The 17,129-nt window shown below is 40.4% G+C and overlaps 2 protein-coding genes and 1 long non-coding RNA gene across 3 annotated transcripts in view; 2 read left to right on the top strand and 1 right to left on the bottom strand.

Annotated features, from left to right (window-relative positions):
* LOC146449009 (uncharacterized) overlaps positions 1–11,211 on the bottom strand; it is a 53,172-nt gene extending 41,961 nt beyond the window's left edge. The window contains exons 1-2 of the long non-coding RNA XR_014860830.1: positions 10,748–11,211; positions 9,096–9,883 (exon numbers count right to left, since the gene is read on the bottom strand). This is a non-coding gene — a long non-coding RNA (uncharacterized LOC146449009). The remainder of the gene's footprint in view (positions 1–9,095; positions 9,884–10,747) is intronic.
* LOC146449012 (uncharacterized) lies at positions 328–5,286 on the top strand. The gene is made up of 4 exons (XM_085102053.1): positions 328–424; positions 815–1,891; positions 2,217–3,216; positions 3,997–5,286. The coding sequence occupies exons 2-4, from the start codon at positions 1,211–1,213 to the stop codon at positions 4,902–4,904; spliced, it is 2,589 nt and encodes an 862-aa protein (XP_084958179.1). The 5' UTR covers positions 328–424; positions 815–1,210; the 3' UTR covers positions 4,905–5,286.
* A 3,094-nt stretch (positions 11,212–14,305) lies between the features above and the next one.
* LOC146449013 (uncharacterized) lies at positions 14,306–16,645 on the top strand. The gene is made up of 2 exons (XM_085102046.1): positions 14,306–14,335; positions 14,674–16,645. The coding sequence occupies exons 1-2, from the start codon at positions 14,306–14,308 to the stop codon at positions 15,961–15,963; spliced, it is 1,320 nt and encodes a 439-aa protein (XP_084958172.1). The 3' UTR covers positions 15,964–16,645.
* The last annotated feature ends 484 nt before the right edge of the window (positions 16,646–17,129 follow it).

A 17,129-nucleotide genomic window follows, 5' to 3' on the forward strand; every position in this document is an offset into this window, starting at 1 on the left:
CGAGAGCGAGCGTATTTTGCTCGCTTTTTGTGGATCAGAACAATATTCTCGCTAAGAAAAATAAGGGATTATTACTCGCAGTCTACAATAACTGACCGCGACCGAAATATGTGGACTAGTCAGTAGAAAAGTATGGTCCCGTTTTATTTATATCTGTGAAGGGTGTATGCTGCACATGCGCCTTAGTAATTGTCAATTGTTTTTTAGATGTATTTTTCTGTCTCTCTATTTGACATTATAGTTAATTAACATATTTGTCAAAATTTAATGTGCATTGCCGTTTTTAGCGATTTGCAGACAGTGCAATGCGTCCTTGGGTAGAAAAAACTTATGGGATCAAACACTGGAATCTGCTGATACTCAGGTTGAGGCCCCCGCCCTGGAGACCCCACTGGAAGAAGAGCCACCTGAGCCACTTATTGGGGTAAGTGACAAAAACTCTGAACTCTGTAACTACCTCATTTTTTAAGTAGGGCATGCGCAAACACCAAAAGCGTCAGAGGCCATTCCTTTAATCGTTCAAAAAAGCGTGTGGGAAATCACTAACCATTGCCTCAGCTTTGGCAATCATCCGAGTTAGCTTAGGGACGTCGAAAGAAAAACCATGACACCTGGTGCTAGTACTAGAAAACAAAGGTCATCAACATGTTGGCGCATTGTGCAAACAGCCCGCGAAAATATAAGTTTAACTGTTGTACGGTACGAGACTCCTTTCTGCGCCACAAACCGGGCGCTGTTGACCGCTTTTCTATTACAGAACAGGTTATTAATAAACAAAAACAACAATAATTAATTAATATCTCATTTTTTATAGGTAAAGGTGAAAACGGTCCGTTCAAATGAAACGAGTGACAGCGACATCTCAACCGACGGCCTCACAACTGAACTAAAGACTCTTGAAATATCGTCAAGTCGGTGTGATGACGAGGCGTTTCTCAGTCCGAGCTCTGGAAGCCTTGTTTCCAGTACGAGCGACGAGGGCATAGCCGCCAAACCAGCTACGTCTGAACCTCGCAAAAGATTAAATGAATATCTAATCCCCAAGGGAATCGCACCAATTACTCAGCCCTGGTTGGAATGGGATAAGGCCAGTGACAGTACCAAGCTACGGTACACCAAACGATCAGTAGATATCGTTTCTTCAGTCCTCAACACTCTCAGTCCGAATGACGCAGGTTCTCTTTGGAAAGCAATAGTGTCGTCTCCGGACATGAACAAAGCTCTTGAACTTGAGGAATTACCACAGATCGCTAAGGATTATCTCCAGGCCCTAGCAGAGGCATATGACAAAGCTTACGGTTGGGAGACGAGAAGACAGATTTTGTCTATCATGTCAGGTGTTGCCAGCTACAAGGATATCTTAAGCTTTATTCAAGGCTTGACTAGGTATCACTATACCTTGGCCAATTTGCATCGCCTGCAGCATGGGCCTGGCGCCCCCCTAACGCATCAACCATCGCCACGGATAAGGGTTGATCAACGCCAACTTGACCATTTCCTGTCATTTATAACAAGCCCGCATTTAGTACAAGACCTACCGTTCGGGCAAAAAACACTGAAGCTCTCATCTGGCCAGCTGATTGAGATACCAAACGTCATCCGAACGATGATACCCCAGAGAATTGCCCGCCAGTATACCCATTACTGCCAAGAGACGGGCTTTAATCCATTCAGTGAACGCACCATGTTGCGTGTATTGGCGGAATGCAAGGCGTCTGTGCGCAAGTCTCTTCAAGGGCTTGATTACTTTGCGGCAGATGGTGCGCGTGCATTCGAAGATCTCGAAAGTCTAGTCCGCCAACTGGGTGAGCTCGGTCTAGGGAAGGAGTGGTTAGTGCAGCACGTGGAATTGCTTAAAGCTGCCAAATTATACCTTAAGGGAGATTTCAAGGTAATGATTTTAGCGACGAACAGCTAGAAAGGCAGATGAATTTTAATAGAAGTTTTAACAGACTATAAAAAAATAATATTTTTAATGAAAGACAAGTTGTGGCAAAAACAGGCACAAAATGTCTTTGTAGGAGGCGGTGGCCAAGTCCCTTATAGATATTTACACTTCACATTTTTTCTGATCATAATCTTCAGAACATTAAAGGCCTACCTCTGACATCTAGCTTTTTAATCTCCTGTTACTATGTTAGTAATGTCGTGGTTTCATAACCAACCGTTTGTCACAGACTAAGATAAATAGGACTTCTCTCCTTTTTTCTTAACAGGTCCATGTGAGTACTTCATCTCAAGTAGCAAGTCACTGCAGTGTATTTGCCCTAAGTGACAGCACCGATCTTAGGCTGAAACAGCAGTGCGACCACAGTCACGATGAGTTATGTGAGCAATGCGAAAGCCTGCACACAACTTTGCACAACATCTCGGCAGCAATAGAAGGGGCATCATTTGCCACGGAGGATGACAAAGACGAGGCCTTGTACCTTACGAGCTCTGCCACGCTTGCGATTCAATCTTGGAAATGCCATTTGCTGAGGTCGACCCACCAAGATCAGGCCCGCTTGGATGTCATCGATGCTCTTGATTCGGAAACAGTTTTTGTCGTGAACGACTGGGCCATGAAATTTTTGCCTCAGCGATACAGGGAGTCACAAACTGATTGGTTTGGCAAACGTGGCATATCATGGCACATATCGGTTGTGTACCGACGGCTGGAGAGGGAACTACAATGGCAAGGTTTTATACACGTAATCCAGTCCTGCAGTCAGGGAAGCTGTGCAGTGGTAACGATCATGTACCATGTACTGAGAACATTGAAGCGCGAGCATCCTGAAATAAACAAAGCCTACTTCCGTCAAGACAACGCGGGCTGCTATCACTCCTCCCGCACGATACTGGCATGCCCAGACATATCATCCAGCACTGGAGTGAAAGTGGTCCGTGTTGATTTTAGCGATCCTCAAGGAGGGAAAGGGGCTGCAGATCGACTGGCAGCCAGCTGTAAAGGACACGTCAGGGCTTATATTAATGAAGGGCATGACGTCTGCACCGCCACTGACCTGAAAAAGGCACTGTTATCACACGGGGGACTAGACGGAGTACGAGTGGTTTCTCTCGATGCAATTATCGAAACTCCAGACGAATCCGAAACCATCCCAGGGATTACTAAGCTCAATAATTTTGAGTTTAGTTCGGCAGGATCAGTAACCTGCTGGCGCGCGTGTGGTATTGGCAGCGGGAAAACAATCAAGCCGGGAAAGCCCACATCTGGTAAGTACGAAAATTGGAAGTTGGAACTTCACGACAATTTGAAATTGTTTCACATATAACCTGTTTTGCTTAATTTAGTTTAAGTTATACAACCCGCCTCGATTAGCTTTGCGATATGCAGGTTGTACATTTTTCTAATTTGTTAAATTTTAAATTATTGAAATAAAAAAAAAAAAAAATGAGATTCTGGTTTAAATATTACTCATTGTATTAAAGTTTGTCCTGGGGAATAGTAATCCTGCTGTTGCTGCAGTTTAGTTTTTTGGTTTTGTTTTGGAATTGCAGGTGACCGCAGAGTCCAAGTTTATTTGTTTTGAAATGTTAATCATAGGGGAGCCGAGATGGCTTGCCCGAGTTCGATTAGTTCGAGTTGGTTCTCGCCCTTGTTCCAAGAAGCTGAGACTTTTCTCCGGGTACTCCGGTATTCCGCTATTAATTTTCAAATTCCAGTTCGATCGGGAGAGTGTCCCCATACTGTAAATGCATTTGGTCATCTCGTCATGGATTAGGCCATTTCCGAGTTGCTGTGAGCCTCACTATGAAAGCGAGGCTAAGTGCAAAAAATAGTTTTGTTTGCATATGAATGAAAACTAATTTTCATAACAAAAACTTTGCACTTGGCCTCGCTTTCATAATGAGGTTCAAAGCAACTCGGAAATGGTCTATTATATATGTGCTATATAAATTTACAATTTTTCTTAATTTTCTTAATCACGCTATACTGTTCCCTGTCAAATTGTTGCAAAAAAAAAAAAAAACCTTTTTTTATTCCTTGCAAAGGTACTGGATTTTATTTACTTGAGGAATCATTTTCTCCGGGGGACTTCAAGGCTTTTAGTAATAAGGCAACAAAACCTGCAGCTAGAACGACAGCCCCAGTGGCAGAAGAGGCACTGGTAGTACCTAATGTTTCAGTGGATAGCGACCACGAGGAAGGGGTGTATTCTTGTCCCCAAGAGGGCTGCATTCGAGTATTTCAAAGATTATCTGCGTTAGAGAAGCACTTGTCCCTGGAGAAATGTTCTAAGTCGCTGGAGAGACATTCGCTTATGGATTTAGCTAAAATGGGTTACAAGTCCTACTTAGAGGAGGGCGTTGGTTCGTTGCCATCACTCAGAGCGTCAACGCGTCAACAAGAGATCCCTGAGTTACCATGTAAAGAGGGATGGGGTCTAAAGGCAGCCAAGAAGTTTTATCGCTTCAACGACAAGCAGAAAGCGTACCTTTTGGCTAAATTCCGTATTGGTCAAACAACAGGCCGTAAGCTTGACGCTGAGGTAGTTGCACGTGAAATGAGACGAGCTCGCGGCACTGATGGTGCACGTCTTTTTCAAGCGTCGGAATTTCTCACCGCCTCACAAGTCGCATCCTTTTTTTCTCGCCAAAGTGCTGCAGTTCGTCAAAGGGATTCTGATGAGATGGATGTCCTGGCGTCCCAAGAAGAGACTAACTTTAGTCAAGCAAAGGAAGCTGTAGAAGCAGTCCAACTCCGCCATCCTCTTGTGTATGATCAGTATGACTTATGTGCAATGGCAATTGATGATAAGTTGAGGCTTCTCAAGCTACCGATGCTGCAGCGTGTGTGTGAAGATCTGGGCCTAGATATTCCTCTCCAACCCGTCCGCAAAAAGGCCCCTTACCTAGCTCTCCTGGAGGACATTACTTCCAAGTGCACGTGCCGGAAGTAAGAACTGTAAACATTCTGTTTTATCAGGAGATATATTGAGCAAAACTCTGACGTATGGATATAGGGATGGGCATTATATTTTTTCAGAGTTTCGGGAGGATGACCATTTTCTTAAAAAAAAGCGAAACCTCTATACCGGCAATTTATGTTGAGAAACAAATGGTACATCAAGTTAAAAAGATTTCTACGTAGGTGTCAGTTTCATCGGGAGAAAAATTCTTACACTAAAAATTATCTACCTTCCTTCCTTCCCCACTCAGAAATATAAATTCCAGTTTCGCCCACACAAATATTTTCGTACAGTATCTTGCTTCTTACTAAGGTTGAAGTAGTTAAATAAATAAGTATGGTTTAGATCGGTGAATGTCGGTACCTAACCCGATGACTTGGTGTTGCGTGACATAGAGAGATCAGAATTTTTATGGCGGCAAACGGCAAGGGGCAGAAATGACCACGTGACTATGTTTATCCTACATTTTCCCGCTCTCGATTTCTCAGAAAAATTGAGTAGTTTGTATTAGCATCAAAGGCCACAATTATTTTGCACTGTTCTCATCTATGTACTCATTTTTTCGAGAAAACACAAACGCGAATCTCATGGTTGTCCGTTTGCCGCAAACGCAATTCTAAATCTATCTATTGTTTATCGAGCAACTATTTTCAACCCGACGATAGAGAAAGCAGATGATACTGACCATGAAGAATAAAATGATCTGGATTCAATTGGCGTCTGATGCGTATGTTTATAACAGTTGTATGGTTTCAGTGGTGTGGAATCAAAAGTGGAGTCAAGGTGTTTGGTATGTGCTTATTTTTTTGTAAGGACTTCAAACGATAAGCTTTAATCATTTATGCTAACGTTGTTGCGGATCGGACAAGTTCACCTTTCGTTTCTTAATTATTTTATGGAATCTGTGTTTGTAATTGCTGTTACATTTGTACGATCTAACTCTGTCATCTTAATTATATGAGAAAGCATTAGCAAATCTTTTACATCTTGGCATCCCAAATGAGAAGTGAACGAATCGCGTGTTTACATTGCCACAAGGTAAGAATACCTCGTTAATTGGGTCATGGTTCCAAGCGATTTCATGTCGATCGTACAGTTTTAAAACTGTTTATTCTTACATAATATTCCATTATTCCGCCAACTTAAAGAATTCAGCAAGTTTTTAAGAAAACCAAACAGCTAAGGATTCATGACATCTTTTAGAATTGAACTGTCAAAAGTGCTTGTCGACAACTCTTACAGTCCAAGTAAACAAAAGGTATACATACCGCCGAAGTAAAAGAGCACGGATTTTCATTTCAAATTTAGACTTTCGAGAGGCCATAACACCTCTGTGACAGTTTTTTGCAAGATAGTGGACATTTCTTCAGGGTCAAAGTACAAATTAACAGGACTAAAGTTTATTTTTTGGAAATAGGCCTAATTGGAGTTAATTAGCTTCCATTTTGTCGATAAATCTTGTGTTATTTGAGCCGACCACATTGCAAACGTTCTCCGATATTTTCAGAGGGAAGCGTTGCGAGTCCGAGCTTGAAACTTGGCATGGTGAATGTTTAATAACTATATGTAAAGGCTGTAAAGTAAAATTATCGAAAACTGAGGTACCAGGAACACTTTTGTGCCGTTAAATATTACCCATATTTCGCCGCTATTTCTAGCGCTATACAAAGGTGGTTTTAAAGTGTCCGCTAGAATCACAAAATAAGTAGATTTGAAAATGTTTAGTAGTGGACAATAAACAACGATAGTTGTTCATAGATTGTGTAAAGTTAGACTTCAATTGAAGTTATTTTAAGCATTTGGCAGTGCTTCGTCCTCGCACCTTATTTTGAACCTTCAGTCGGCCGAAAAACCGCACTTTGACCGCATTTTCAAATTTTTGCGAATCTCTAAAAATTAAAAAGTCGCTGGAACTTTTAAATATGATTTTTGAAAATAGTTCACCAAAGGGTATTTTTGGACCGAATATGAGCGATTCGCCAAATTGGTCGTTGACGGCGAATTCTCGATCCTAACAGGCAGCCGCTCTTAAGGCTTATTGTCATGTAAATAAATCTTGATGCTGACACTCTCACCTTGCTTGTAAGATCATTATTCAGTCCGTTGTGACTTTTTCTAAAAAGGATGTCTTGTTTTAGCGTGTTTTCTTTTTCCATCTATAATTTAATAAATCTTTTGCTTTGTTTAGCATTATTCTTTTGCAAAACTGTCACGGTGCGTTCGATTGACCCTATTCCGAAATAGGAATACATACAACGATGACAAGAAATCCCTTAATCATAAAAGGTTTTGGGAGTTACTGGAGTACGGAGACGGCTCTTAAATTCTCGTGTGTCAGCGACAGTTTGCAGAATTGGCCCCACAAATTTCTTAAAAAGAGAAATTTAACAGCTATTCCGCTTATTCTTATTCCGGAATAAGGTCAATCGAACGCAACCTAAGAGTTTATTGACAAGTAAATAAAGTTTGTTGCTGTAGCTGTTGTTTTCATTGTCGATTTACGAGCTAATAAGTGTTCATTTCTTTGGCTAACAAACAAAGCACACCGAATTTGAAGCTAATAACGTACATGTACATGTATATGATTATCTTCGGGATTGTTTTCGTTTAATTCCCCACCCCCTCCCTACTTATCGCAGAGTGGATAATTCGCTATGCAGCGGACAAAATGTACTCCAATATATTTTGTAAAGTGGATAGAGTTGTCCGTTCTTTCAGCCACAAACACACTCTTCTCCGAGAAAATGGACTGGAAACTGACATTGCTTACTATCCTTACAACAATCTAGTATGTTTAATGGCGTAAAAGATCTCTATAGTCGTCCCTTTCTTTTTAAGTCCTCTTCCCCTCTATTATGCCCTTCCTCTCCCCTCCCCACCACGTATTGTTTGGCAGTCTAATGTCTTAATAAATATCCTTTCTCTCTATTAAGCGTATCGCGTCTTACTCTTGTTTGGCTTTAAAACCGTTCATTGTCCGGCTTAGCTTGTTTAGACTCCGAATTAATTTGAGGCCTATCATCACCAGATTTTAGAATCCAACGAGAAATAACTACGTATGCGTCATAGGCAAAGAATGCATATGTAATATAGTGCGCTACATGACATGCATTAAGGCTCCTTCTGATAATGTGAATCAGTACCTCATAGTTGGTGATTATTTGGTCCTGTATTATTTCAATTCGTAAACCTAAACAAGACAGTGCTAAAGAAACTGCACTTTACATCTTCCATAAACACTTTAGTCTAGAAATTCTCCTTCAAGTTGCTGACAATGCGAATGTTTTTTAGATGCTAACTAAATATACCAAGACATTGGTTTGACCTTATATGACCGGCCAACACACGGCTAGTGTTGGCCCTTGAATTGTCACTTCTTTTTCGACTGAATTTTGCGGACACCGTTCATTGTGCTTTTTTTTTCACAGATGTAAGCTTTTTTCTAAACTCTAAACGGAACTGTTCTAAAAAAGAGTTATGAAAGACAAAGTGATGCATATTATTCCGTAGTCTCCTTAGTACCAGATATTCTTTGGTTCGTCACGTCACGCAATCGGATGCAATTTATGATAGTATACTGATCAACCAGCTACACACCAAAAAACTGATTACAAATTAAAAATAAATATCTCATTTCGTTCACATAATTAAAGTTAATTGAGTCACCTCGCCTTTATTTCCGTGATAGATTATTATTAACAAATTCAATCCTGTGTAACTTAATATTTTCCTTTCTTTTGTTAGTTGAAGTGTACAACTTTGTTTTTAATATAATATTGTTGTTGTTTGGCTTTACGCTTTTGCAGAACAGTAAGAGTTATTGCTATGAAATTAAACTTGTTGCTTTTGTTCTCGGTTTATGAGTTGATTTGAATAGAATTGAATCTTCGCAAGATTTTAAGCTCCCTCCTCCTCTAATAAGCCCCCTTTTGGAGGTATTAGATTCTTAAAATACAAAAGCAGTCGTAGTATTTGAAGAAGACAAGATATTTAATTAAAAGATAAACCTGTTCATTAATATTTCCGCCATCAGTCGTTACACTTCACGTGGGCACACTGTATTAAATAAGTAAATTTTATTATACGCCCAGAACGTAACTTGCGGCCTCTTAAAACTACTGGCATTAAATAGCACGTCTTTAGTTTCAGTTGTCTATGTTGACGTTTATCGTTAATCTTTACCTCTGTGTTCAGTGATCACCTGAGTGTTCGACTGAATTTTACTCATGGATGAGGGGGTAAGTTTCTAAAGAAACCGTGGTGCTGCGTCGGTGGGAAATAGAAACGACTATTTGGTTTATCAACAGAGTTGATAACTAAAGATAAATTGACCACCGTAAAGAGATTCAAGCGCTGGCGTTTCAAGCGTTAGCCTTCGTCACTGGAATATCTTTACGGTGGACAAGTCACCTTCAGTTATCAAGCCTGTTAATAGATTGAACCAAACAAGAGTTTTACTAAAACAATCGATTAGAAAGAACAAAACTTTTAAAAAGTTTTTAACAAACAAACAAAGGCATTACGAGAAAATACTAACAACCTTGAATATTTGCGAGGAGCATAGCTTTTTTAGAGTGTGTTGATAGGAAACAAAACAAATACTTGTAAATACTTGCTGGAAAATACTGTTTTTCAAAGAGCTTTAACACCCAAGGAGCTAAAAGAAGAACTACCTTATATTAATATACATCTCCACAGGTTGGACGGTTGGGAGTTAAAGCTTACTATATATAGTTGGTGTTAAATACTTTTTTCTTTTCTTTTCTTTTTTTTTTTTGGTCCCCTAAATAAAAAAAAAATAAATCTTACACCAAGTGGAGGAGACGAGCAAGAAACTTCAGATAACAACATTCCGCTTCGCGGAGAGCCCACAACGTTTTATACTATTCTTGAATACTGATATGGTTTCCCTGATCCGGATCCAGACGTGTCGCTATTTTCGACTTGCATGTTAGGAGTTGCTTGTAAGCCTAAACCAAAAAAGAACAGAGACCGCCAAAATCAGCATTTTATACTGACATGTCGTTCAATAAAGGTATTAATGACCCTCTCGCGATTTTGTTGAAATTATCGGACTGATATACTGGTTCTTTCTTGTCCAATTCCGGGCAGTTGAATGCATACAACGTTCTATTTCTGAATGGTTCTCTTACTGCTGATTATTCTTTGATAGTCAGCGAGTCCAGGCGCGAACTTCATTGTTGGGCCACTAACTGTTGGTTTTTGAACCAGAAAATTTCTGCCGCCGTTAGAACCAGCGCAAGCAACGTTTTATTCTCCAATATTGATCAGCACGTAGAATCAAACCGCAGACTAAACTAATATATAACCGTGTTAGTTTCTAAAGCAACTGTGGTACTGCGTCAGTAGCGAGTAGAAATGAAAACAAGGTTTATCAATAGAGTTGATAACTAAAGGTTAATAGCCCATTTTACAGTTGTGTGCTAAGTTACCTGGTCTTGGATTCTAAGCGAGGCTGGGGGTGACCTTTGGATACAAACCTCAATGCTTTTCATATGTAGATCACCCTGTTCTAATGCTAACTAGTTCCCATTTACATATGAAAAGCAGTGAGGTCTGTATCAAAAGAAGGTCACCCCAGCCTCGCTTCCAATCCAAGGCCAGGTCACTAAGCACAAAATGTAAAATGGCCTATAGGTGGTTTGCATTGCCGCCATGTTGGTGTAAAAAACAAAAGCACATTTGTTCATATAGTTTGCAAGAAAATGGAAGGTAAGTCACTGACGAGAAAAATCTCATTGTTCCAGGACACCAACATGGCCGCCATGACGTCACATACAAACCATCAATTGGCCACCGTAAACTAAACTAACCGGCATTGCCTTGCGCGTCTGATCGATCGCTTACAACTCGGCCCATTCCCGGCTCTGTCTCCTCTTCAGCAGTATCATCATTGGCTAATTCAGCGGAAACACGTGACACCAGATAATTAGCAAGAGCTCTGTAGATCTGCTGACTCAGAACTGGGTCGATAGATGGCTGGGCACAGGGCGGTACTGTAGTTATTATGACCGGAAAGTCGATATCTGTGTTGAAAGTTCTAGCCACACGCAAAAAAAAAGTGAAATGAAAATTCAAAACATGAATATTCTGAAAGAGAAAATCAGTCTGGTTAACTTAGTAATACATAGCTCTCTACTGGGTTCCTTCGAAGCCTTTCCACTTGCGGGACAGTCATTTAGTACTTTTATAACGATAATATTTTGTCGCAACAAATTTTCGCGAGTTTCACGAGTTTGTTAACCTCTGCTTTACTTAGACCAGCGTCTTTGTTTCTTAATGCAAGGAACTGCGAGAAACGTAGAAATTAGACGTATCAAAGACATTTTCTTTCATAACAATGTTTATTTTGAGGTCTTTAAAATGTACTCACGAATTCATCAACTTCTTACACCAATCAGTAACTTAAAAAAACAGTGACGCTGTTGGGATTGCATTTGCTTACAGATCGTTGGTCGAGTTTTGACTAGGAGAGCGGTAAATTTTTGTTGAGGATCACTGTTAACTGCAAGAATTGTATCAACCATACATCGGAACTGGTGATATAAATTAAATATTCCCATAGTTACCCTTATTTTATAGGAGATATCGATGCAGTCGAATCCCTCTGTCGTAGGCTGAACTGAAGGAATGGTGAACGACTCAAACTGAATATCGCTCTCCTCCCCAGGGGCAAGTCCACGCTCGTTCTTGACGACGAAAAGCTTCTCTGTGACTGTAAGTGTGATATCTAAATTGAAAAGATTACGGGTTCTCAGTCTTTTACAATGAGACAATTACTGTGAGATGCTATAAATCTGTGATACCATGTAAAACGTTGTGTTCGTCTTGCTCGGCCACGACTAGCTGTAGTTATTTGCGGGGCAAGGAAGCCACAATATGATATATTATGAAATAAACATTGTCTGACTGATACAACCACAGAATTAAGGATTATTCAATTGCCTGTAGAAAGTAATTTCACTTTTGCCTTGGTTTTGCTACGTAATTGGTTTAGAAAACTCGCGACACTTTCTTAACCAATGGGAAGCCAACCCTAAACTAATCGTGACATGGTTCACGCGTTCTCCCGCGCTTGACGCCTGCAATTGCTTCCAGCTCTGTTTGGTCTATTGTGTTGTTGACGTTCTTTGTGATTGGCCAAAGTAATTATTTTGAGTTTGGTGTTACGACCTTTATTAGACCCTTCGCCAGAATGGCGGCAACAGATTTGAGTGAGTACAAAATTTAACTGAATGAAAAACTGATACCAGCACTGAAAAGAGCACCTTTACTTTAGTAACTTTGCAAATTTTCAGCATATTAGGTGTTTTATCAGCTTAGGAAATGTAAGATGAAATTTGACATATTTACAGACGTTTGTAAGACTGGGGGTATACGTCATACTCCCAGTAATACAAACGTCCGTAAATTTTTTCATTTTTTAACTTACATTTTCTCAGCTGATTTTACACCTGATATGCTGCAACTTTGCAGGGTTCCTAAAGTAAAAAAGTGCCCTTTCTAGTGCTGGTATACGTTTTTAATTTTAACTTAATTGAATTTTCGGCCGCCATTTTGGAGAAGGGTCTATTAGACACCGCTCTCAAGTCAGCTACAATTTCTATATCTGAGGCCTTTTATACTGGCGGTGTCACAGGTAGGAAAATGGATCAAATGCGTCAAATTAAAGACCCAATGATGATCAGCGTCTTATTTCTCCGTTCAATACAACTACTTAATAAAACACGCAGGTCGTGAGAATATAAGAAATGATCACCAAAGATAAACAGTCTTGATGTGAACAATGAATTCTCCCAACCACTCCTATAGGAAATAAGTAGAGAACGGTGAGGAGAATAGACATCTTGATACTGATGGTTAAAGGGTTAATGCTCCAAGCGGACGTTCAAAGTTAGTTCTAAAAAAAGTGCCTAATTGTCCTGCCAAATTTTCACGGGTGAAATTATCGCGTATCATCAAACCTGTACTAAAACTAACGCTTGGAGTACACGGCATCCAATATACACAGAAAGATAGTTTTATCGCCAAAACAACCACTCCCCCACTCCCAGACTACGGGAACTGTCTTGTTGGTCTCAAGGATGGTAATAAATCAAAGCGGCGACAACCACAAGCGCGTGTGACAATCGCCTTCCGAACGTTGCGTCCTTTCGAACGAGTCGATTTTTAAGCGCATTCCCGTGTTTCGCCCGTCCTACTATTCCTAAAAGAAATGCGTTACTACTCCGAGTCTGCCCTGCTCCCGAACAGCGGCTAAACACTATTAGGTGTCCTGGACATGTTCTTGCCAGGTTTTGCAGTTAAATAGGCCATTTCCGAGTTGCTGTGAACCTCACTATGAAAGCGAGGCTAAGTGCAAAACTTTCCATATGAAAATTAGTTTTGTTTGTATATGAGTGAAAACTACTTTTCATGACAAAAACTTTACACTTAGCCTCGCTTTCATAATGATGTTCAAAGCAACTTGGAAATGGTCTATTGGACGGCGGGGCATCAGACGGTTGCAGGTTCACTTGAGCTTGGAAATGCGAATTTCACAGGCTGAGGGTTCAGAGTAAGATGTTATTACGGCGGGATTGGTAAAACCGAAAACTGCATTTTGTTCAGTGTTTTGCCGGATAAGGACGAAATTAAGGAAGATGCCTCCGTTTGCTATTGCGCACACGTTTTGCGCATGTCCGGATGGTCCGAGATAGTCGGGTTTCTTGACGGCGGTGCCTCCTAAAACAGAGATAATTTGCGCGGTTTATAACTGCGAGGGAAAAGCAGATCTCGGCAAGGGTTATTGTAAATCAAACGTAATTCAGCCTGTGGCTGCAAGGTTTTTGATAAATAAACTATCTATCTCTCTCTATCTCGAATCCGAGAAAAACTTAGGGGTAATCGCAGCATTTTTCAGAAATAATTAAGCTTCAATTTGGGAAAAAAATGTCATACATCGTTTTGTATTTAGCCCATTTTAGAATTATTGCTGGTTAATGATCTGTAGCCGCTAAATGAACCAGCGCTCACTACAAGATCGTTTTATTACCAAAGTCTCCATAAGATACTCGCTGTACGGGAATTAAAACAACCCGTCCCAGGTTGACACAGTTCTAAAAGGAAAAATGACATGACAATAAGGAACGATAACAAAGTAAAATAAAACGCCGAAGGAAAAATAATAACGGTGATTCTATATTTAAAACCAAAATACAGAAGCAACAGAGAAACGTAAATCGCCAAGTACAAACACTAGAAATGAAATTTACAACGACGCTAAACTAAATTTATACAAAAAAGAGCTAAATTCCATGACGCACGTGACAACGAGATAATACAACAGAGAAAAGGAAAAATAACTGAAGAAATTTACATAGCGCGGTAACATGCCGGCCCCGAAAGGTGCACGCAATATGGCAAGCCTTTCCAAACAAAGTAAACAAAGACCGAAAACTACTTTTAACTGTACTTAGTCACTTAAAAGTTTATTAGAGTGTTCTTGCCAAAGTTTCTTTAGGCTTTCAATCCTGAGATACCTTCTAAGAGGCATAAGTTGTGGATATCACGCCGCAAGATCGAAGTCGCCGTTTTAACAGCGACTTGTCGAACAGTTCCGTTACGATCTGGAAATACTTCCCACACAATTTCCTTTGGCCAGTGTCCACGTGGAGAATTTTCGCCAGCCACAAGAACTAGATCTCCAACTGCTAGATTTGGACGCGGGCGGTGCCATTTCTGTTTGACTTAAACCTAGTACATAGACGAATGTAATCGACAGCTTAACGACGTTAAATTCTACAGAAAACAAGACGGAGACATAACTAACCAAATTCAACAACGAGTTACTATTTATGTTCAACGCATGCTCAAAGACGGCTACATTGACGAAAAGACGAAACAATACCTTATACAAACTGACGTTAAACCTGGACGCTTTTACATTTTACCTAAAATTCACAAAACTGGAAACCCAGGACGCCCCATAGTTTCATCTAACAGCCACCCTACTGAACGCATCTCACAATTCGTTGACTACCACATTAACCCTCTCGTCTCTTCCTTGGATTCGCACATTAAAAACACTACTGACTTCCTTAACAAACTCTCTAACCTTGGCACTCTACCTAGTAACGCCATGCTTGTCACTCTCGACGTTTCATCATTGTACACCAACATTCCACACAAGGAAGGAATTGATGCTTGCCGTCATTTCCTTGAAACTCGTACGGACAAACACATTCCTACTGAGACACTTTGTGACCTCTTACGCATAATACTGACCATGAATAACTTCACATTTAATCTGCAACACTATCTTCAGGTCCATGGTACTGCCATGGGTACTAAGATGGCTCCTTCATTTGCTAGCCTTTTTCTCGGCATTTTCGAAATTAACGCTCTCTCTAATGCTCCTTTCCATGTCCATACCTGGTGGAGGTTCCTTGATGATATTTTTATGATTTGGACTGAAGGTCTAGATCATCTTAAAATATTCATCGATTACCTCAATAATATTCATCCCACTATTAAGTTCACCAGCAGTCACTCATTAACTAACGTTCCTTTTCTCGACGTAATGGTATCTCTACATAACGGCACTATACAAACTGACCTATACACTAAACCTACAGATAAACACCAACATCTTCTTAGTTCATCATGCCATCCTCAACATACTAAAGCATCTATTCCATTTAGCTTAGCTCTTCGCATCCGCCGTATCTGTTCTACTAACGCTACATTTCAAATCCGCATTAATGAATTAAAAGCTTATCTCCTCGCACGAGGATATCATAACACCTTCCTGGACTCACAATTCCTACGAGCTGCTAATATTTCTCGCACTGACGCTCTACAAACTAACCGTAACGACTCTATTAACCGCATACCTTTTGTCGTTACATATAACCCAGCACTTCCTCACCTCTCTAATATATTACGCAAACATTTTAACATATTACTTTCCTCCGACCGTTGCAGGACGTTTTTAAACACCCACCTATCGTCGCTTACAGACGCACTTCCAACCTTCGCGACATTTTAGTTAAAGCACAGCTACCGACTGTCACCGCTCCTAACAGCACTAATTCACCACCAGGATCTTTCCGCTGTGGACAAAATTGTGCCACTTGTCCTTACATTACTAACGGTCTTAAACATTACACATTTTCTTCAACAGGCGAAACCCGTAACATCACTTCACACATAACCTGTAACACCAAAAATTTAATCTACATGGTACAATGTAACCGCTGCCATTTACAATACATAGGTGAAACTAAGCGACGTCTCAAAGACAGATTCAACGAACATAGACGCCCAGTTGACAAAACTAACATTTCATCCAAACCAACCACTGTTTCTGAACGTTTTCTTTCTCAACCTAACCACTGCCACACTGACATGCAACTAATACCACTTGAAGTTATCCACTCCTCACGTGATTCAATCAGAAAAGCCAGAGAATCTTTTCTTATAGATTTAGCGGGGACCTTGGAACCCCACGGTTTGAATAGACGTGATGAATTGTAATTTTTTTATTTTATTTTACTTATTTCCTCATCCTTTGGTACCACCTTGTAAACGTCATTTCCGCTGCTCCCATGTATTGCAACATCCTCCATGATATATATTGTAATTTCATTTATATAATTTAGTAACATCTAAACCTGAAGAAGGCTGGTTTGGCCAGCCGAAATATTGTTTTAAAATATATTACGTTGTGTCAGCTTTGCAGTAGTCTTTGGACTTCTCATCGTCTATCTGACTTAAAGCGACGGCAAGTACTCAAGTATCCATCGTTTCCAGAATATGTCCGCCAGATACTGGGCTTGTTTCCAGCGTTTACTTCCAGATGTCGACAGCGTCTGATTCTCCAGGAGGAAAACATACGTTTGGCCGCAAGAGGAGTAGTTTACTTGCAGTGAGAGGCTCAGGATCGTTCAAATCATTGGTCGGGGGAGGGTGAGAGGACGGTCGACATTTAATATCTTCTCAACTTCTGCCATACGGGTTAGTAAAGTTTCATCATCCACGATCTGAGAACCCAAAAGCGAACGGAGAATCTTTCGAATAGAGCGTATCATTCGTTCCCAGACACCACCAGCGTGGCTTGCATGTGGAGGATTGAAGTTCCACCTTATCCCACGTCTCCTTAAACAGTTGTCAATTCGATCGAGGTTCCACAGAATGCTCCAAAGCAATGTTGAT

This window comes from Pavona decussata, unplaced genomic scaffold (assembly GCF_977016875.1).
Source record: "Pavona decussata unplaced genomic scaffold, jaPavDecu1.1 SCAFFOLD_691, whole genome shotgun sequence".
Lineage (NCBI taxonomy): Eukaryota > Metazoa > Cnidaria > Anthozoa > Scleractinia > Agariciidae > Pavona > Pavona decussata.